Source organism: Limulus polyphemus, unplaced genomic scaffold, assembly GCF_000517525.1.
Source record: "Limulus polyphemus unplaced genomic scaffold, Limulus_polyphemus-2.1.2 Scaffold884, whole genome shotgun sequence".
NCBI classification, from domain to species: Eukaryota; Metazoa; Arthropoda; class Merostomata; order Xiphosura; family Limulidae; genus Limulus; species Limulus polyphemus.
The window spans coordinates 129973-154411 of NW_013666494.1; the positions used below are offsets into that span (position 1 = coordinate 129973).

Here is a 24439-nt window from a genome sequence, read left to right on the forward strand (position 1 = left end):
ACATAACATAAATCTGGTGAAGAGAATCTTGCATATTTCTGAAATATTTTGATTGACAAATCATAACAATTAATACTTCAGAAAGATTGAAACATAGGTATAATTAAGTGTTTATTCTGAGTAGTTTATTCTTATCTTATATTGTTTAATAAAATTCAAATAAATTAAGATGGAAAAAATGCACTTAGAATAGGGCAACATATTGTTAGCATGTTATACAAAAACTTGGTGCTTTTAAAATCAGAAGCAAATTTTTGTGAAAGTACCAAATTGTTCTTGTGGCATTTTGATGAGTTGTAGCATAATTTCTGTGGAGCAGACCACACAAAACTCACTTGATACAGAGCTAGGACCGTGAAGACTGTGAGATGAAAATTACAGTCACTGTTGTTAATGATAGCCAGAGATTCTGACAAATTGAAAAAACTTTGCAATCCTTGTTTACAGAGCACTAACAATAAATTTTGTGTGAATGTTTGCCTACATAAACTTCCTGAGTGAACTCAGATTTTGTGCTAGTCATCAATCCATTGTGTTGTGCCACTCTATGAGATTGTGCTTGATGGTCTGATTGGTATATATATCAGTTTTCTTGAAGACAGTCAGAAAGTTGTACTCTAACACAGCACAAGAAATTAACACAGACGTTATAAGTCAGGTGAAATGTATAACACTTTGTTAGATTTTTGTCTTAGTTATTTTTCATGTCCGCTAGATGGCAGCACCAAAAGAGGATACATGTGGCAATTTGGGCCAAATGTTATGTTATGAGATAAGAGTAATATCACCTGTGTTTCTTGCACACCTGCTACATTGGACTGAGAGTGTGTACATATATTTTATGGTTGATGATACAAAACATGAACTGGATAGATATTTATGGCAGAATAGTCTATAGTAGCTCATACCCAGAGGTGATTACTTCATTTTTATGATATCGCTGGAGTTAAGGCAATCCAAATTCAATGGGTGGTGTTCATAGGTTTCACCTTAATATGCTTTTCAAAAAGCATGTTGAGTAAGCAACTGGTTGCTACAGAAACTATGGAACCATTTAACAGTGATATCATGTACTACAAATTAAACTTCAGTTATTATGTAATGTAGAAAAGAAGTGTGGAATCTAAAATTATTTTCAGGTACCCAGTAAACAAATATGTCTATGAGTTAGGTACACAAATATAATATACACAAGAATAGGTCATGTGACTTAGTCTTGAAAGGTAAATTATGATATGATCACTTGGTTATTCAAAATGAAAGAAAACCTAGTATTGTTTTTGTGTAGCTTTAATTCAGAAATAAGTTTGGTTTTTATATATCAAACTATTTTCGGAACTTGTAGGTATTACTGAATGTTTAGTCTCAATATTAGTTAGTAGTAATTATATACTAATTTCATGTTAACTACATTTTAGTTGTAGCATTATAACATAACTTTTTTATAGACAAGGTTAATGTAATTCTGTATTTATCTATTCAGTCAAAAGTTATATCACTTCTGTGTTCAGATAATGTTTAGGTTTGAGTTATTTGGCTCCTCTGAGTCAGGGGCAGTTTCAGTCATACACAGAGGGAAACTTGTACCTGTGCTCATCTTATTCCTTTTACAACTCTGGTTATGCCTTCAACTCTACATTGGTGATTGAGCTCTTTTTGATCTTTCTGTGGCCTAACATCCTGAACACCTTTACAATTAGCTTATTAATGGAGATAAGAATCTTGTGAACTGACGACTAACAACTACACTACCGAAAGGAATATGGTGAACCACCCATCATACCTAAAGAGTGCAGACCAACACATCAGAATTGTGTCACTGACATGAGATAACGTTTTGATGAGGAGTAACCTTAAAGCCTAAGTTATTTTTGTATTTGTGCTTGGCATCACATACTAACACAAATGTCAAAATTAATCCTGCAATAGAATGGAAATATTTTAGAGAGGAAATACACAGTAGAGTATGGGAAACAAGTCTGCCCATCCAGTTAGGTCTGACTCCCTGAGTGAATATATGGTCTCCAAATTATCAATAGATGATCCACTAAAAATTTGACAAAAGAAAAATCTAACAAATTCAAAAAAATCCCACCAATATTAGACAGGAAAGGACAAAAAAATAGTGATAAGCTTTTGGTCTAGATTAGACCTTCTTCAGGTTGAAATAACTAACAACCTGTTTGTTGAAAAAGTAGCAAAAACCAAACAAACTGCTGACTAGTACTCTCAATATTATTTGAAGTACATCTTCTCAAATACTTTACACAAGTTTCTTGAAGTTAATAGCTTAAGTTTCCAACATTCTAGAAGAGAGCATCCATCATGATCCCTTAGAATAAAATCAAATTGTTCACTAATAGATAGCTATTCAAACAATAAAGACAAGTGAACAACTGAATATTCCCTCAAGATCTTGAACAGTCAGTGTTAAAAGAATTGTAAAGTTTCAGAGAGAAATTGGATGTCCTGTTTCTGTATTGTGTTGATAGATAGCAGATATCCGATTTCTCTCTCAAACTTTAATTCTTTTAACAGCCAAACATGATACTGGACTTCTTATAAAAGAAACATTATAAATAAAAACTCTTCTTCTGTCCCTAAATAACACACAGTCTTCATTGGATTTGAACCTATTTCATCTGTGCCCCAGTTTTCATTTTCTTGTGTTATATTTGTATATTCAAATTGTTTATTTTTTATGTAAAAAATTTCTGTTGTAATTACAAATATTGTTTGTTTGTTTTGTACCTCTAGATTACTAATGATGGAATTATGATGATTCTGAAATGTTTAATAAATGCTTCCTGTTATTACGTTCATGTTTTGTTTTATCATTAAGTTATGTTTCCTAAAACTGAGTCAATTAGCAATTAAACTTGGGAAGTATGATTCAAGTAACTGAGAAACTTCACTTGCAGTATCGTTATATTTATATCAAAATTATTTCCAGTTTCAAGCAATTACAACCTGTTTTACTTATAGCAGAATTAAAAAAAGGACTGATTCCCATTAATTGTAATTAATAAATGTGATGCATATTTAATTTTAAACCTGTAAGTCAAAAATAATGACTTAATAACTGAAATCATTTATTTGAACATAATGCTTGGTGGTAAGGTAAAAAAAAAATAATTTTGGTATACTGTTTTCATGTGTTACAGGCATATAGAAAAATTTAGATCAGTCGTTCTCAAACTTTCTTGTTCATGGACCACCTACATTTTTTGCTTTTATCCCAGTGGACCACAACAGTATCTACATACTTTCATTTCCTTTCCATAATTATGCAACATTTACACAAACAACCAAAATGGAGCCCACAGACTACAGATTGAGAGCTGCTGGTTTAGATCATTGTAATAAACTTCTCATATTCATACAGAAGTATCATGATTTCCAGATGCCAGCTTTTGCTTTGCTAGGTGAAAACAAAATACCATATTACCTACCCGTAAGATATAATGATTCTAAAATTCAATTATATTCCATCTGTAGCAATCCAAGAAATTAAAGTATGTGAAGGTTAATGCCAGAGTTTTTATCACCTCAGTATGAGACCGAAGAAACACCCTTCTAATGTATGAAAGTTTTCTACAGTACAATTGGAAATATAATGAACATTTTCCTTGTTGATCAATTTGTGGTTAAAAAAACAGTTATTTCACAATTTTATGCCACAAGTACTGAAGCAACAATGAGGCTTTAAAATTTCAGAGTTCTGGTGAAGTACAACTAACATTTTATTAAAATCCAAATTTTTAAAACAAAAGTAACATAAAATTAAAATTGTTTTTTTATAAACAAATCATACCTTTTTCTTGATCCCTCTCAAGAGCTCTTTCACCCTCTGCAATGGTTTGTCGGAATGTGTTCTCTATGTCATCTATAGTGTCAATAGAGGACAAGCTGTTCTGTCGTTGATGCTGTTGTACATCTTTTACTGTTTGTTCTTCTGAATATGATAAGACTAAAGAAAAAGAAATTGTTAATTCTTAGACTTAAGAGCTTCCTATAAATATTCTATGACAACAAAAGGTTTGTTACCAAATGTTTATAACATTTATTTGTGTAAAACTAAATTTGAACAATTATTCAGGTATTAACTAAAAGAAAGTTGGTGATTTTAGACAAGAAACTTGTTAATGTCAGTCTACCCTTATATAAAAGTTGGCCTCTGAAGAAACCTGAAGTTCTTTTGTATATTATCCTACAACACATTAAACGTTATACAGCTTGCTATTAATACAAACTAAATATGAAAAAGCATATAAAATAGTTCAGTTCAAGTCACTTGAAATGTCTGCAAAATATAGTGAGTACATTTTCCAGAGCTAATAACAAACAAAATAAGATGTATTTCAGACCGATTATTTATCCACAACTGAGGTACATGTAATAGTTTTACCTTTAACAAGTAAAATGAAAACACCAAAAGACTGATAAAACAAAGAACTACAATGCAGAAAAGCTGTATAAGAAACTTGTTAACTCTTGAAGACCAAATACCAACTTCTATTGCTACTGTCAAAATTAACATTTGACGTAAGTTAATAGTGTTACGTATCTGCTCGTTTGTTAATTTCCGGTATAAATTCTTTCTGAGGAACTTCCTTTCTTAATTAAAACTAGTTTATTCTTTCTTGATACAACTTTTTAGTTCGCAGAATTTCCACAGTCACTTTAAACTTAACAACCTTTATAACGCATGCTATAAATCACAGTGATTCTCACACTTTACTTACGGTGCCTACTGTTCGCTTGACTCAATTATCTCTATCTGCATATCTATCACGCTGATTTTATTCGCCAGGCTTATATACTAAAACAGAGAGCGTCTAGCAAACACTGGGACATTTGCGAGGTTCCTCGATAAGTCATGATCCTTCTAGAAACTCCAGCGCGCATGCTCCCAGCGTTGCGTGACTTCCGCTATCGTAACAATAGAAAGCATTATGATTTAGATAATTTATGTAGTGTGGGTGTCATATCTATTTATTTCTAGAAGAGATATTTTACGGTAGGTTTATGTAACTATTAATGAATCATACATTGTGTAGTTCAATTGTTATGAATTAGTGATTGTTTACAATTGTGAGATTATTGCATCATGTTGCTAGAACTTTCTGAGTTTCTCATTGATTTCATTGAATATTATTGCATCAACATATCTAGTATTGCATGGAATGTTCTAATTTCTATCGGGTATAAATACGCATCAAAAAATCATTATATAGTTCTAGACTGCATGATCGTGAATTTAGCGATAAATATTGTACAGTGGGAATTTTTAAAGTGAAATTACAACAGACTGTATTGTAATAACAATGTAGAAAAGAATAATTATTCTTCTCAATTGTGTCCTAAAGTAATTGAACCAGCCTGTGTGGACTTTGACAAAATAAAAAAAGAAACAATTATTTATGCTCTGAATAGAACTGTAGTAACCAACAGTGTAACAAACATTTGTATATACGTTCGATTTGTTTTTAATATATTATTTTAAAACAAGTGGACTGTGTTGCTGTTTGTTTATAGTTGAAATTTATCACTAACAAGTCACAGACACCTACTGTAAAGAATCCAGCCTTACTTGCAAAACCTGACAAATTGCTTTAAATTGTGAGACGTTTGTTGTAGATTCTCATGTAAAAACAAATCCTGAAATACAAGTGATTATCTATCATTAATGTAATTTTATTTTTACTTCAAATTTTAGTCTGCCGCTCTATTATAGATTGATACCTTAAAAAAATGTTCCAGTCAACACTCAATCAAACTTCAAGAACCTTAATTGAATATTCTGTGTTGATGTAATTTTTTGAATATCTCTGTTTTTAAATCAAAACACAAAAACAAATAAACATATATATCATAAATACAACCAAAAAAAGTTGAAATTTTCAATAACTTATGACATACTTAATATTTCTAATTATATTAATATGTTGCTTTGTAGAGTAGATATCATTTTTATGAATATTCCTTTAAGAGTGGTTTTAACTTTATTATTTAGTGAAGAGTAGTAGCAACTGTATGAAAGTGCACAGTGACCAACCACCAAAGAAACTGAATGTAAAGTAAAAGGCACCTTTACTTTCGTTTGTAGTTTCAATCTCCTCTTGGGGTTTAGAAATTGGCAGTGGTGTGGGTTTTCCCGGTGAAGGGTCAAAAGGTGGAATATTAACAAATGAAGAAGACCATGCAGTTGCATCATAATCACCACAGTCATGGTTAGTGCTATGACACAAATGAAAGTTAGTAAAAGCTTCAGGAGGTTGAACTAAATCAAATACAGTTGAGCAGTCAGAGATTGAACAGCCATCTTCTGACATGAATGCACTGTCAGAGGAAAAATTCATCTCACCAAGTTGTGATTTTTTTTCAAGGTTTTCAATGGCACTTTCATCACTGTTATCAGCAAACTCAGGTGGAGGATTGGGTTGGAGTGAATGTATGACCACATCGTCTGATGGAGGAGATGGTACTACAGCAAACTTACTAGAAGGCTCTGATATAGCTTGGAATGTCACTGCATCTTGAAAGTAAACAAAACAAGGCTTTTGTTACTATTATTTTCTGATTTTACAATCAAAAGTTTAAACAGATATAAATTACTTTCTCTAGCCTTTACATTTTAAACAACTTTTTGGAATAAATTGATATAAATCCATTATATTCTGAATTTCTGTATGAAATACATTCAAGATATATATCACTAATTCATAGAATTACAACTTTCACTGACCTCCTACCCACTATGATTATTTTGAACCAAACTTTATTTAGTCCTAGTATACTTACTACATCAAGTTTTAAATTCAGATGTCATATGTGCATTTTTTTACAGTTCAGCTGTGGTAAAAAAATCTGTTGTAAACTTTAGTGTTGCATTTAAAATAATATGTCAAATTAAGGAACATAAAATAACATGGTTTCTTGTGTTAAAATGCAATTATGATTATTCTTTAATACACATTAGTGCTACTTGTAGAGTGGTCAAGTTTCAGATGTTTGATTTTAATGTCTGTAGCAAAGCACTTATACAGTTTTTATAAACTTCTTTTGCATTGTTTACTACATGTAGCAGTAAAGTTAATGAACATTCAAACCATGAGAGTACTTTATAAATGCCTGTCTTATTTATGATGTATTCTAATCTTTTTATCGGCAAATAAACAAAGCTAATACATGACATTCACTGAATAAAATCAACTAATGCTAATTGCTTAAAAATCATAGTTTGTGTCTAAATTAACAGGAGCACTGGCAATGTCAGGGGGAGGTTAGGTATGGTGTCTTCCACCCTGTACAGTTGTTCACCTCTTGAAATATTTTCATGAAAAATACAGCTCATCAGGCAACTGTAAATAGTAAAGGTATGGCAATACAGTGATATGATATGAGTATCATATTGTGAAGTCGTGAGACAATTGTATCGATACATTGTCTGATACGATTTATGTATCTTCACAAAATTTAGCAAGATTTCAGTAAACATAAGTCTTTTGTACAGAAAAAATCAAAATTTCTAATAAAGTATTTTTGCTAAAAATTAATGTTTCAACAAAGGAAGATGAGTATTGAGTACTACATGTTGTCTTAATTTCTTTTATCAAAAACATTACATGCAATGTAACATAACAAATTAACAATAACAAAATAGATACAGATATTAACGTTTTATTTTATTTCTCTTGCCAGCTGCCATTTATTTGATCAACCTTGAGAATTTGAAAAAGCACTTTAAAATTTGAAATACTTAAATAAGACAATGTTAGCAATATAGTTAATAAATTATAGACAAGATTGTCAAACTTAGTAACAAACCATTGGTTAAACTTCTGTATCTAGTTATGTATTGTATTGACTACTATGACAAGATACGCACCCGTAGTAAATACAGCCCCATCCAACAAAACATCATCTAATCTCTGGTTATTCCTGTTACCTTTTCAATCAATCACAGTAAGAACTGAGAACGTTTGAAAGCTACAAATTGTGAGTCACCTTGATAACACAAATAACCCTTCTAGGAAGCTTCTTTTTTATGACTCTTATCCTTTTAAAATACAAAAAGCTGACCCCAAACCATCTGTCTGACACCCCTTTGCTTTCTCCACTTTTAGTTACCACTGAACAGGAAAGACTTTAGCTAGCTGGCTGAAACTGTTTTATAAAAAATGCTTTTATTACCATTATTAATAATAGAAATAACAATAACTTTCTAAAAAAGCTGTATTACACTTTATTAACTAAGTATTTCTATACTTAATATATATTCATTCTTGGGTCATACCTACAGCAGTCTTGGCTCTCAAATATGAAAACTTTTTTTTTTAAATCAACCATTATTATCACTGTGATTACTAAACACCTTTAATACTTTTCTGTAACTATGAAGATTCTCAGGAATTCTACTGCAAGCAATAATGACATGTTTCTGTTCTAGACACTGCTGTCACTATGATTATGCTTTTGGAGTCAATTTTTTTTTAATCTTTTCATTACTGTGTTTAAAGTGCACACAATCCCTATTGTACAATTAAGAAAACTTGCACGTGACAGTTTCATGATTAAAGTATCAACAGGAAACTCATCTGGAAGTACTCTTTACAAGCCAACCGCTATTTTTTTTACTAGATTATCAAAATATCTAACTTTTACTTGTTCTAATAAAAAACATAAATGGCTTCTACAGAATTCTAGATTTAACTATAAAAAAATGTGGAAAATTTAAAGTATGTATGGAAGTGTTACAAAAAACATTGCTACCTTCATGATCTGTACTACGAGTGTTTTCTATCACATCAATTCCTTCACCAAATTCATGTTCTAATCTTTCTTGATTTACTTCTGACTGAATATCACCATTCTCTCCTGCAGCACTCATCTCCCTAACTGGATCTAATTCTGGCTTACTGATGTCCCTCTTTGGTGGTGGTGGAGCTTTACGTTTTTTCCCAACAGCACTAACAACTGATATACTTGATGCTGAAGGAACATAGATCAAATTAGATTTAACAGTCCGATGAGATTTTGCATCTTTATTTGAGGCTAAGATTTTTCTTAGTGGTGGATAAGGAGCTGAGTGTACTAGGGTATCACTATGCTCTAAGCCACTGCTCCCACTACCACTAGAAGTTTCTGGAGATGTATTCTCTGGAAGTTCGCTGAAGACAGAGGCTTCATGATAACCACTAGAGTCCGAGCTCTGTCGAGAGTGAGATGCAAGAAGGCAACCATTATCATCCCTCAGCTGTGAGGCTAGGCCTAGTTGATCAGAGATTTCTATCCCACTATTTGTCTTTTGGGATGGTGGAGGTGGTGCTGGTCGTTTCTTTATACTTGGCTTTACAGTAACTGTCTTCTTTACCTGATCAGTTTGATCATTACTAGAATTTGGAGAATCTCCTTGACTATTTGCACCATCACTGCTTGAACTTGCCAAACTCTAAAACGAGAAAATGGATAAAGGTTCTGTATGTAGTTAATGCTATCAACAATTTGTTCATTTATGACAAATAACAGTTTAATATCATAAAATAAACAAGATAATTTTACCAACTTACCCCTTTGCTTTTTTTTCTAGTTAACATTCCAAGAATTCCTCTTTTAGTCGTCTTTTCATCCTCTCTTGTAGAATAAGCAATCAAATCAGTGGCAGAAGAGTAAATGTTTGCTGTAATACCTGCAAGTTTAATTTACAAAGTGAGCAAGTATCTGTTGGTTAAATGAGAAGATGAAAGATCAATTAAGTATATGAAACATAATAGTTCATAATATATACACAATTATATAAATACATGTGCACAAAGTGATTTAATTACAAGACTTTGAATAAGTAACGAAATGACTATAAAACTTAAAATGTATCTTTTCAGAATAAATATATGTGTATTTTTTAATCCTTAAAAATCACACATGGTTTAACTAACAAAAACAAAAATTAATTTCTTAATAGCAAGATCTATAAAAATAACTGCTTCTTGAAGATAAATACTGGCATAACTCTACAAAATATAAATAAAAATAGAATGCAACTTAATAAATGTTTGTGTAGTAATATTCCAATAACTTACTTTTATTAGATAGCAGGCTTATCTCTGTACTCCCATAGCTGGCTAGCGTGATATTTAAGTCCAGAATATTGTTGGGCTGATTTGATCGCACTAAATGATAATTGTTTATATCAAGATTTTTATCTGAACATACTATTCTTTTAACTTCTGCCAGTGTCATTTTGGGGCTAACTCTCAAAACTGTTAGCTGGTTTCTTGGGAGTTTCACTTGAAGCCTAAAGGTTTGCTGCATAAAGAAAGTATTACATTTAGTAAACTTACGTTTACATCAAATAGTTTGGAATTTTTTAATGTTTGCTTAGTTAATAAACTACTAATAAATACTAATAAACTTCTATGCACAAAAATGTTATTTTGTGTTGTTTTCTTCCCACCTGTTATTGTTATATTTGGAGTTTTGTGATACAAAGCTATAAATGCCATCTGAACCATATAAAACAAGTAAAAGTTAAAATGTAAAACACTTTATTAAACCTATAACAAACAGCAGCAGCAAATGGTAAAAGTTAAATAAGAATGTAAATTCTAAATAATATTTAAAGAAAAGGTGATAGCTATCAAATTCAACAGTGTCCTGCTAGTATTGCCAATGACACCATCCAGCATAAAAGGTAAAGAATGCAAAAAACATGCTACTGCTGAATATCAAACCAATGGCAAAAGAGTAGGATGATCAACATGAAAGGCAATTGTCATCTGATTCACATATTGATTGATTGTTGCCAAGTAAAAGATAATTGTGAGTTATAAACAATACCTAATACAGTGCCTCATTAAAACAACTTCATTCCTACAAACCTTGTATAAACTAAATGACGAATGTATCACCACAAGCTTAACATAGAAATGTTTGTTAATTTGCTGTTTTCTCAAAGCATCAGCCAAGAAAACCCTTCATGATACAACGTTTAAAATCAATACATGGAATGAGTAGGGGCTTGATTGCAGCAGAAGTGGATTATTTGGTTGCTCTGTCATATGGATAAGCATAGCCTGTAAGGATATGTAACCTAGTTTATTGCAAAGTTTAGAAAAGGCAGAATGCTGATTCTCATTAAATGAACCCATATAATTCTGCAGTGAACTGGAAAGCTATGGGCATCTTTGGAGTCACTACAAACCATTGCTGAACCAAAGTCACTTGATTTGGAGCCAACCAAATTGAAATACACTTGCAATACTTAACTCACATACATGATTAGGGACAGTTTGAGCTTCCCTTTCAATAAACCTCTTATTAATGTTGAAAAGAAGTCTGAAAGTCATCAACATAATTAGAAGGACTTGAGGGGTTCTCCTTGGGATTTGCAAAAAGAATGACATTACCCTGATACCTGTAACTTGACATGTTTTGATGCTCTTTAATGCATCACCTTCAGGAGTCTAAAAAAACATGTTCAGTGTATTAAGACTGTTCATTAGTCTCATATAAAAATGATCTTTTTTGTGTAAACAAAAAGGAAGTTGTTGTTTTTAATTGTGTTTATTTACTTATGGTTCTACGCAAGTGTCCAAGAATAATCTTATTTTCTATAGAGATGGTAGCTGACATATGAGACAATCAAGATCTGCCTGATAAGACAACACATAAAATTTAAAACCTACACGTAACATACTATTAATCTCCTTGAAAGTGATGAAATTGCTTTCATAGTCTACATTCTCCCTGTATCTAACCAATCACAAGTAGATTGCAAAAATCCATAAGTATCTCTGCTCCATGTGACAGTCACCAAGCTGCCCTTTATTCACAAGTTAAAGTCGGAAACAATACAACCATCCTAGGAAACAGTAGAGGTATTGAATATTATGTTCCCTGACAAAGTTTTTAACAAAACAGAAGCAAGTGAATCCCTATGAATCTTTATGGATAAAGAAAGGTGATATATTACCCACAATATGTCAGATGGGGATTGGAGATGATTATGAAATGGAACATTGGTATTTTATTGGATGAAAATAGTGCTTGAGGGTTTAGAATTTGAAGTTTCCATGGGGATATAATTTAAGCTAGTGCTTAATGATCCCACCCACTACAGAGCACTATAAGAGAATGTTGTACCAACAGCAGTTTCATGGACACTTTATCCAAACATGAAACAGAAGATGAGGTCCAATAAAAGTATTCAACTGATCTTAGGTACTATTGAGTAGACAAACAAGCAAATATAATTGGATTTGTGTGATACAAAAATAATGAAATTTGTACTTAATAAAAACTGGAAGACAAACATTTTTATAACTCGGGTAACATAGGCGGATGCACCTTTAAAAATAAGCAAGTGAGATTTCCTAAGTGTTCTGAGAATTTGAATAAAAGTACATAAGCAAAGTATAAGGGATAAATTCTAAAAGAATGGCTATGAAAAAATGGTCACATTTAATTTAAAATTACATGTTTTACATATAGAATAAGACTAATATTGACATCTTATTAAAATTCATATCAATACTAAAAAAATGCAAATTAAGTATATTTATATATTTACATCTATAATATTGTTTCACTTAATGTATTTTACTAAGAACACTAGTTATTTTAATAACATTGAAATATAGGTGGCATTACATGATATTAGAAATATACAGTAATATATCTTTTTATTACCTAATTAAAACATCAAACAGCCAGAAACACACATAGCATTGATGTTATTATTTATTTCACGAACAAATAATAATCTAGGTGTAGTGACCTCTTCTGTGATTCAGCAGTGAGCTCAAGGTCTTATAACACTAAAATTCTGGGTTCTATACCCGTGATGGGCATAGCGCACATAGCCCATTGTGTAGATTTGCACTTAAACTTTAGTAAAACTGTTCTCCTTGAACCATTTCTTTTATATTTACGAAATATGATTTTTACATAAATGTATATTAAAATTGTTAATCTGTATAGAATCATGTAATAGAAAATGCTAAAGTTACACTTAGTGTTTCACATTATTAAAAATTCACCCCAAAACAATCGATAAACAGAATTAAGGTTATAAAATTATTGTTATTTTATAACTATGATTAACGATTTTTGGCTTACCTCAAACGGTTTATTGGGAATTTTCGGTAATTTCTTCGCAGTAGATTCCATAACAGAACTCTTTGACACTATATAGATTATATTGGTATCCAATGAGCCAATGGGAGTGTTAGGTTTATACTGGATTTCCTTTCCTCTCTCTGTAAGAACTTGGATCACGTGGCCTCCTGGACTAATTTTATTGGCTGTTGTGACTTGCACCAGAAGGTCCATCATAGGCATCCTTCAAAATGGATCAGTATGAATTTTCGTTTAAAACATCTTACAGAAAAATGAAATAACTTCAGTAAATTTATAAACATGGCTGACACAGTGGACATCAGTAAGTGATTGTATATACATCATCCTGTAATGCACTTGACTTTCCAGATAAATATCAAAGCAGCGGCATAAACGTTCACTTCAGGAACTTAGCACAGCTGCCAACATTTGCTTTTCTCTTCTTATATCTTGGAATTAATTCTTACAATACAGAATTACAAACAAAAAGGAAACACTTAAAAATGTTTTCAAAAACATATAAACTTTACGTGAAAACTTTGTTTGTTTTTAATTATGCACAAAGCTACACAAGGGCTATCTGTGCTCTGCCCACCACGGGTATCGAAACCCGGTTTCTAACGTTGTAAGTCCGCAGACATACCGCTGTGCTACTGGGGGGCTTACGTGAAAACAACAGATTATAAAAAAGACAGTACATACAATGAATAACACGTAATTTGTAAATGTTATATTACCATACTTTTACAATACATTTCAGTAAGAGTTTAGTAAAAGTTGTAAATGTACGTACAGCGTTTCAACATACGACAATCAAGCAAATATAATACAAAAGAGAGAAAGCGCAGAATAAAATACTTCCAAAAGTCGCCTTATGTGTCTTGAATAATCTGAAAGCTATCCTGATTTGGATATGGGCATAATTAAACACTAATAACTTTATTGCAAAAATGATTAATACTTGATTTATAAATTGGAATCTGAAAGAAAAAAAAAATTCAACATAAAACACAACTAAAGAGTGAAAATAATACGCTTATAAAGATATTATTTTTCGTGATGAAACATTTTCGCAGTAAAACTTACTAGGAATAAGCAAGCTACACTGCCAAGGTAATTAGTGGTCAGTTGAGAAAGTAATGTGGTAACAGATATAGACTACCTACGTATTTACTGACTTGCTAACTATACAAACACACATTTGCTTACCATTATGTGTGTATTTGTGTCTGAAGATTAACACAAAGCTGACAAAAACTTCTGAATTTAACGACAGTATGTGACGTACTGGCAATCATGCACCTAGTACTGTCGTTACTTGTCTACAGTCATTCTGAACTTGAATTGTTAACCTTGACAGAAAGAAACCTTACTAACACGTGTCTTTAAATGGAAAACTGTCACGTGATCTGGCTAGAGGATGATATTGCAAGTGACAATCGTAGGTACAACTTATAAATAATACTTTAAAAAGTCTTACCTATTGTTTCTTTGCCCCCACAGACACTACAATTGTGATTTTACTTTTCTAAATGGTGATATACATTGTATATATATCATTTTGTAGGAACAAGTGGCCAAAAGGAAAAGTCAAGTGGGCTTAATTCATCACAATTATAAAATAATAGGAGACTATCTAACATAGTGACACTCTTGTTAAATAAGAAACAGTTACCAGAAAACTAACCACTGCATTATATGATTGCAATATATATGTTACAAAAAATAAAAACCCCCAATCTGCCAGCAAATCTCACCTAGTTATAAATCCCATGTTTTTGGTACACATACACGCGCGTGAGCACGAACGCACACATAAAACGTGTTACAAGGAAAGCTTTGTCTATGCACTAACCAATTGTATAACATTTTATACATCCATTCAATTATACATCTACTGATATATTCAATATGAAATTTTAACATACTATTCATTCCTTTTACAAAACTTTCCCAATTAGATTCATTACTAAGTACACAAGCTTCGTTCAATTTATTCGTTTTTTATGTTTTGAAAACCCATATTGACAGACAAAACTCTGTCATTAGTTACTTGGAATATTTAAAATTTCATCTACTACTCTAATCCAGTTGCACTTAGTATTATGAAGAGCTCTTTTAACATGAGGCATAAAATGCATAACCTCTACAGTTTGACGATAACGAACAAACAGATCATCATAATATATAGAATAAAGAGAGATAGGTCAAGTAGCTGAACATCTAGCCAAGGGACCGTTTTCTAATTCCAATTACTTAAGCCATCGGATCCTTTTGTTTTCTTTCGTTTCGTAAGTACTGTAAAAATGTGGCATTAAATACCTTTTTGTCAAACAAAAACACGTTTAATCATCTCTTGTGTAAAAAATGTTCCTCAGTTTAATTATTATTTTGGGAAAGGTACAGTAAAACGTGATATATATATATTTTCTTACTGTAGATAACAAATAATTATATCTAAAATACACTATACTTTGTGTGTGTTTTCAACTGTTTATTCTTACTTTCTTTCTACAGTCATTCGGACTTTATTTTCATCGGGAAGGATGACATCAAGCTCCATACGACCCTCCAGCAATTCGTTGATGGCACAGTCATCGCCCACAGTTAACACCGGAGCGCCATCATGCGGTAATGGGTTTGATATTGAAGTCCTGTTGGAAACCACCGACGCCGATTTCCTCATTCTCGTACTACAAAAGTATAATCATAAAAAAAATAACTAATCACTGCCCGTAGAACAACAATATATGACATCATTAGACAGAATGCTTCGAGTTTTGTTAAAGTGAAGTTGGTTATAGTGTGATAGCTGTGTTAAAAGGAAATTACTCGACTCTTGTTAAATTTTACATTACGTAACAACTATAAACTAGATTCTACCTTGATCAGCAAACATCCTGGTTTCTTTGGTTACTTCCTTTCTGTTAGAGTGACACATTAAATGTCCTCTTTTCGAGCTGTATGTCACTGTTTAACTTGGATCACAACATGTCTAACTTGGATATAAAACAAGGTTGCGTATGTGTCTTTTATACTACTAAACGTCACAAAACAAAACAGCAATTTAAAATTATAAATGACGTATGTGCAAATTATCAAGACAAAGATAGTGAAATTATATTTAACGTTCCACTATGTTTGTTTTTCTCTTCATCTTGATGATTTAATACGGCAGTGTGTGTAAATACAGTTAATTTAACCAAATTCTTCAAGTCACGAGTAGCGACTGCTATTAACAGAAGTCGAAGTCGTGTAGGTTTGGTTTTTAAAACTATTGCGCTAAGCAGCGACCATTTGAGAAGCCCTTCCACTGTTATAGGGAAGCCTGGCGTAGCCAAAGAACTGCTGTAACTAAAGCTTTTAACACCAAAACAGCGATACACCTATACGGAGTTAACACAATACATTGTTAAGTAATTATTGTACCAAATAATATACACAGCTATCACAGCAATACCAAGTTTACAACTGTAAAATCCATAACCAGAGAAATTTCAAGCTGTCCACTTCTACCTGATAGTTTTACCTCTGAGATGTTCTTTTTTTTTTTTCGCTTTGTAAGTTGCATGTAAGACAGAGTAGCTCTCAAAAACTTGCAGATACAACGATCAGCTAAGGACTGCAGTCGTGAGGAATATTATAACAGTTAATTCAAAGTGTCTGGCAATTCTCCAAGTTCAAGTTTTATTTTTATAGTTAAAGTTTCTAAAACAAACAAACAAACAACAACAAAAAACAGGCTAACCTATCAATCAACCTAAGACAGGTCGCGACATTAATAGCCCTTCCCAACTTTTGATAAAGCAGCTCTAGGCCAGGACTGGAAGTAGTTGAAGTTAGTGGTTTGAGGGCATAGGGTGTGGGCACGAAAAGGATAAAACAACATGGGATTTCATGATCTTTATTTCAAAATAATGAATGAGCTACTGTGTTTCTTTTCTACAACACATCAACGATTGTGGTATTATATTTTCAAAGTGTTTTATACATATATCGTTTTGTAGTAACAAGTGGGGTTATATATATATATCGTTTTGTAGTAACAAGTAGGGGTTATATATATATCGTTTTGTAGTAACACGTAGGGTTATATATATATATATATCGTTTTGTAGTAACGATTGGGGTTATATATATATCGTTTTGTATTAACAAGTGGTCAAGGAAAAGCGAAGTGGATTTAATTCATTCATTTTTAAGAGAACATGAGAAAAATTCGACTATATCTATCATGGTGAAACTCTTTTTAACAACTCACTTGCCACAACACAATAACCATTACATTTTATTCTTGCAATATATATATTACAAAATAGTAAGAACTCATCAACTTGCCAGCAGATTTAACTTAGTTTTAAATCCTCAGTTTTTGGTACACAGACACAAAACTACGGTCCACCGGTGGGTCATCGGTAACTTTAATGACTTTCAAATCCGGGGGGACATAACTCTGATAGACCATTGTGCGGCTTTGAGCTAATAAAATCATGCTCTCACATATATAAAACTGAAGGCACCTATTAATAAACATGGCCTGGTTAGGGCGCTTGACTCGCAATCTGAGGGTCGCGGGTTCGAATCCCCGTACCACCAAACATGTTCGCCCTATCAGCCGTGGGGGCGTTATAATGTTATTCGTTGGTAAAAGAGTAGCCCAAGAGTTGGCGGTGGGTGGTGGTGACCAGCTGCCTTCTGTCTAGTCTTTCACTGCTAAATTAGGGACGGCTAGCGCTGATAGTCCTCGTGTAGTTTTGCGCAAAATTCAAAACAACCAAAACTGTTAATAAAACTGGCTTACATTTTATTATGACACTTCCAGTCTGAATTATGATTTTTGTTGCATATGTAGGATTATATATCAAATCGTGGATGACGAGACGAAAATTCTATTGTCAGAGTTAGTTGAATTCGAGAAAAACTAGACTAAAATAAAACAAAAAACAGACTTGCTGAATTATTAGCAAATCCGTCAAAATAGCAGTTAGCGAGGTAGAAACAATTACTCTGTGCATGGGCGTGCTTGTCTGTTAAACCCTTTTCCTTGCTTTAATTAAAATGTATTTGCTCGTGTGTTTTTTCTTTTTTTACGTTTATGCACAAACTACACAAGGGACATCTGCACTAGCCGTTCCTAATTTAGAAGTGACAGACTAGAGGGAAAGCAGTTACTCAACATGACCCACTGATACTACTATCAGACTTGATAGAAGGATTTGACCGTCACTCTTGTAATGCATCCACAGTCCCAAAGGCTGGAGTGTAATATTTTTTTCTTTTCCTCAGATCTACAGTTCGAACCATGGAACCTCAGATCCACAGTCCCGCAAAATAGCCTCTAAACCGCGCTCGGCCTATTAAAAACAACCTGAAACATTAAGGTGTAAAAAATAAGCCTGAAAAGTTAATAAAAGAAATTACACTCTTTTCGATTGTATATAAACATAAATCTACGTTACAGTTTAAGAATAGATAAATAACGTTGATAAATACTAATAGCTACTTCTACTGTATATACATATAACTGGATCCAGTAAAAAACTTACAAAATTTGAATATTGTCAACCTCCAAGTTTAGCCTTCAAAGATAATTTAACAAAAATCCTTGAGCCCGGCATGGCCAGGTGGTTAAGACGCTCGACTCACAATCTGAGGGTCGCGGGTTCGAATCCCCGTCACATCAAACATGCTCGCCCTTTCAACCGTGGGGGCGTTATAATGTGACGGTCAACCCCACTATTCGTTGTTAAAAGAGTAGTCCAAGAGTTGGCGGTGGGTGGTGATGACTAGCTGCCTTCCCTCTAGTCTTACACTGCTAAATTAGGGACGGCTAGCGCAGATAGCCCTCGTGTATCTTTGCGTTAAATTCAAAAACAAACAAAAATCCAATAATAGAGTAAAAGGTTTTTTCCGTTTATATGTTAAATAATACAACTCACGGGGAATAATAGTTTGTCATTTCGTAAATACATATTTGATGTCATTAAAATATTACAAAACGAACAAATCATACCGTTCGTTTCAGGAATGCAAGATTAGCAAAATGTTTACCTCCAATGAAATCTCGAATTGAAGCTGAGAGTATTATACTAATACTTACAGTGCTACCAATGTAAGACTATTAGTTATTTTATCACAACATAGTTGCATTACACCATCGTAAACTCGGATAAGCTGGAGTAATCTTACGGCTACATAAAATATACATTTTGAAGAAACTTAATGCAAAACAAACAACAACAAAACTATAAATGTTATTTTTCATAAAAAATTGCAATTAAGTTCAATGTCAATTATTATTATGAAGTTCACGATTTCAACACGTCTTCATGCGCCTATTTCGTTATCACACTGGTAATGATTAGCAGCAACAACTAATACTGTTTTTATCAGAACGTTACTGCTATGAAGTAATTTCTTGCGACAGTTTTAAACGATACTGTTTTGTGGTGTAAGTATATACTACGTGTTACAACTTTTGGCCAACGAATTTCGTTGTTTTGAGTCGTATTTTCAATAATTGGTTAGAGGAAGCTTTTTTTATTATAAGTATGTAAAAAATAAGTCTAAAATTTTAAATATGTCAGATGTTTCTATATATTATTTTATAAATTGGTATTCTTTGAGCAAAAGTTTTGGAGTTGAAAATGCTTTAGAATTTTAGAAAGTTTGTAAGTGAGATTTCCTTACTCAGTGAAGATCATATATGTATGTAACATCAAGTTTGATATTTAAAAGTTACTTCGAATAACTGGTTATCAAAAAAATATGAAAGTTTTTTAAATAAAACTTATACTCTTGCGACTGTATCGGCTCGTGGATAAGTCATTCGAAAATAGTTTTACGACATTCCTACAGTAAAATGTTACATGGTAACATAGGAATAACAAAAACATTGGTTACCGCCATCAGTTTACAGTTAAAAGTTTCCAAACGCGTTATTAATGATCCTTAACTGTTGTTTTGTTAGATAAACTGAATTATACACGAAATTCAGTGTTACATAATACCCAAGAATCTTGAATCACAATTCTCGAACACATTGGTATCAAGATTCATTCGGTTTGAGTATTTTTGTTTTATCGCTTACAGAAACAAATGTTTAATTAGTGTTCACCACCCCCTTTATTGAAATCATTGTATGATTTATTACCCGACATGTGAAAGTTACCCTTTCTCACAATGATTGACACACACACAACATCCGAGTTATCGTACCTTTGGGCTGAACACATTCCTTGCAGCAATACAAGCTTAACGTCATGTGCCAGAATAAGATAAATTACACACTCAGTAGGTTATGTATATAGAATATAGACGTAGAGTTCTAACGTATTCTTGGTTCACCTTACACTCTCCTATGGACCGCAGTTTCGACTTATCAGCACAGCTTTGGGCAGCAAACCAAAGAAATACAGTTAGGCCTTTTATAATGATGATGTATAATATTTATGGAATTTTTGAGTCCTTTTTAACTCATCATATAGTAATCTAAGTTAATTTAGGCATGTAAATAATATTGTGTCATTGCGCCAAATTTATTATTCTGTTTGATGATGAAGATATTACTTTTTTGTTCACCAAAGGTAAAATTGAAAACATAACCTGTGATTTACAGGCATAATATTTTCTTTTATTCGCTGTACCTTCAGCTGTGGACTGCTTTGCCAATGAGCCTTGAATAGGCGAAACTGTAGTCCACAGTAGAGTATAGTGAATTTTGAATTACTGACCAGAAGGAGGTCTGCTAGTCAGCAGCACCACTGCCATAAGCGCTTTCAGACAAATAATGGGACTTATTGCCAGTCTTACAACAAACAAACAGCTGATATTACGTAGCGTGTTGATCGGTATCGCAGCGTGAACCTTGGACTATCCTATATGCCATCAAGCACACTAACCACTTAAGCCTCTAGCTGTTTGACATTTACTGTATCTCAACACTACGGAAGTTGGCAATGAATTTATAATAGGGAAAATAAAGCCTAATGATAAAGATGAAGATGGTTCATATGACACAAAGCTTTTTATTGACAAAAAAGCTCGTACGTTTCGGAATACACTTACTCAATTTCCAGATTTCGCTGAAGAGGGAATAAGTGTATTCCGAAACGTCTGTAGTTTTTGTAAATAAAAATGTTCTGTGTCTTATCGACCGTTTTCATCTTCATTACTGTTACACTATGAAACTTTGCTTGAATGCCAGCTCTTAAAAAATCGTTCATTCACTTTAAAATAACTGTCTCATGACCGCCTAATTTTATTAGAAAGTGCGGGGGGGGGGACTAGTTCAATCTAACATAGTTGTTAACAATAGTGTATGTACGCTAAATGGAAAAAGTGGGAGGACATGGGCTCCTTCTATCCTATGTGTTAGGCGTCCATGATCTGCTTCCATGGACAAAAGACCTGTTTATATAGAAGATTCAACATGTTAGCAGTATGGAATCATAAATTAGCAGGAAACATTAACAAGGATATTATTACACGACCACGCATGCCAGTCAGAGTTGCAGCACATAAACTACAATATTCAAGTAATATTTAGTTATTTACATAATACTTTACGATGTACATTGATACGCTTCTTGCTCAGTTCACAGAACAAATACCATCCCTAATTATTATAAGATAGAAATAGTACATTGTTTCAATACAAGTACTTCAAAGTAAATATTTACTTTATGTTTATTTCAAAAATTGCCTTTTTTTAACAGATAAGACCATTTTACCACACAACATTTTCTAAAATTACAACTTTTGTTTAGCTTTCTTTCTTTGCATAAGTATATAATATGTATGCTTCAGTCGATAGTTAAATAAAACTGAATGAATATCATTAAAATAAAAGGAGAAATTAGCATTTCAATATCGATTAACTGACCGAAAATAGTGGTTACAACGTACACAAAAACATTAGTAATCCCGAGTAAAATTGTCTTAGTAATTTTATAATTACATGTTTAATAATGATAAATATTACTGTACTTAATTAGTAACACTAAGCGCTATATTAAGATTATTAATGTCCAGATATATTAAACAAAAACTATAAACACTTTAAAATGGAAAATGAAATATAAATGTTCATTAAACTTCCTATAAGTACTTGTAAATATTTTACCTGATCTAATGTTCAGATCTTTCTGACCGCTTTACTGCTAAGTACAATGATATTGTGTGTGTTTATATATATATATATATATATCGTAACTCGATTCTTATCTGTACTCCGCATGATTAATACATGATAACGAACAATTTTATCATTTCTTGAAAGGAGAAGGAAAAGAACAGGTGATATAGCAAATAGTTCATTCTATAAAGGCTTACTGTTGAATTTGAAACCTACACTTGCTAAATATTTGTTGTTGTTTTTACTTTTCATGCGATACTCTAATCTTACATATGTATATATATATATATATATATCCTTCTTCAGTATGAATAATTAACAAGTTCAGTTCGAAGTTATAGTCGATTTAACAGCTATGGTGAGTAAAGTAGAAACTTCTCTGCGAAGTTAAAGACCCTGAAGAGTCGCACTTCATACATAATTGAAGAAAGCACAGCTACATTTACCTTAAAAACATAAGATGATGACAGAAAAAAATTGTAGGATATGCAATTCAGCTTTAACCACACGGTGAATGGTGATGTAACACAAAAAATTACACTGTTGTTAAGTATTTTTTAATATTTTAATTGAGACGTTTTGTATAGTTTGACGAGTAGAAATTTACGTGACATGCACGCAATGTCTTGAATTTTCCAGAGAACAACAATGGAAGAGAACTCCATTTTGCCACGAGGAGACACTTTCAACTACCCGAAATTTGTAAGATATCATCAATTACACGTGGTTATTGTTATAGAGTAATTAATGACACTATACAATATCGAAGTTTTTGAAAACTTTGACAAATAAAATTTACAATTTCTTAATGTAAATTTCGCTGTTTTTTACTCCCTCTACACAAATTTTTGGTAGAGCGATTGTTCTTCTGGTTTCTGCGCCACTGATTAGCCAGTCAGTTTTGAGTTTGTGCCGTAGATACAACTCTTTGATTTTATTTGTGAGTTAGACCTATCGCTCGGTAAACTTATGATAAAAGAAATAAAACCGGTTATTTTCATTAAGTAGACTGGATTTTGAATGATATCTACCAAATAATTAAAAATAACTCACCCAACGATAGAAACAATATTTGCAAAAAAGAAAAAAATCATTTTTTCGTCTGAAACGTATAACATAAAATAATATGTACAATACCTTATTTAACAACTGTCAGTAATAAGTCTAAATCCTAGGTTAGATTTTATATTTCTACTCAGAAATAATGCAGCTTAACAATGTGTAATTGTTGCTGTTGAATTTTGAGCAAAGCTACTCGATAACTATTTACGCTAGCCATCCATTATTTTAGAGTGATAAATTACAAGGAGGGAAGTTAGTCAACAATAACCCGCCGTCAAATCTTGAACCACTATTTACCAACGAATAGTGGGATTGAACGTAACATCACAATGCCCATACAGCTGAAATGGTGGGCATATTCGGCGTCAGGTTTCATCCAATCCAGCGACCCGCAGATTGCAAGTGGTGCATTCTAACTACCAGACCATGCCAGGCTCAAAAATATAACTAGATGTTAATTTATGTCCCTGAATAAATAACAGCGTCAACCTGTAATAGAAAATCAAATACATATATAAGGGTTTTCCCCACTCTTCCTAAAGTTCGAGTAAATTTTGACAAAAATGAATTGGGAACTGATTATCTAGGACGTAAGTAACGCATAAAAATTTCAGATGACTTTCCACGTTTGTGACTTGAAAGTTATATAACTTGAATGTTATACTGAGGCTATAGTTCTAGGTTAATGATCATAGAATGACACTGTGTTATGTGTAATTACATTTGGCTTAGACTGGAAATATTATAGAGGTACTATTAAAAACAAAAACTTTGGTATTATTCGTATAACATGAAACAAGTTTGGTTTCAACTGTAATTGGCGGATATTTCCTACTCGCTGTTTTATACCGATTGTTTTGGCATAATGTTCAAATTAGACAAAGTAAAAAACAGCAATAAAGTCCTAGACAATTATTAGTTGGAAATGAAAAGTTGGAAATTGTACGGGACCCACAAAAAACCAAACTTGAACAAGTGACCCTGTGTTCAATCAAAGAGACTAATGATTCTGATTTTATAATACATTAAAAACCTAGGAAGATTATTCGGACAGGCGAGGAGTTGGTGAGTTGTATTTTACTAAAATAATCATCCTAAATAAACAAGTAATGCTATACAGAA

At 32.4% G+C, this 24439-nt stretch overlaps 1 protein-coding gene across 6 annotated transcripts in view; it reads right to left on the reverse strand.

The window, feature by feature from the left end:
• Positions 1-24439, reverse strand: part of LOC106461033 — a 67601-nt gene that overhangs the window by 7378 nt on the left and 35784 nt on the right. For 2 of the 6 annotated variants that reach the window (XM_022387843.1, XM_013920813.2), the window contains exons 2-8: positions 15624-15812; positions 13120-13342; positions 10083-10308; positions 9573-9691; positions 8776-9454; positions 6092-6538; positions 3815-3970 (exon numbers count right to left, since the gene is read on the reverse strand). In XM_022387843.1, the coding sequence (XP_022243551.1) occupies positions 3815-3970; positions 6092-6538; positions 8776-9454; positions 9573-9691; positions 10083-10308; positions 13120-13342; positions 15624-15812 (2039 nt within the window). Of the gene's footprint in view, positions 1-3814; positions 3971-6091; positions 6539-8775; positions 9455-9572; positions 9692-10082; positions 10309-13119; positions 13343-14328; positions 14420-15623; positions 15813-16002; positions 16117-24439 lie in introns of those variants that run through there. The other 4 variants (XM_013920815.2, XM_013920814.2, XM_022387844.1 and 1 more) reach the window with 4 other exon arrangements.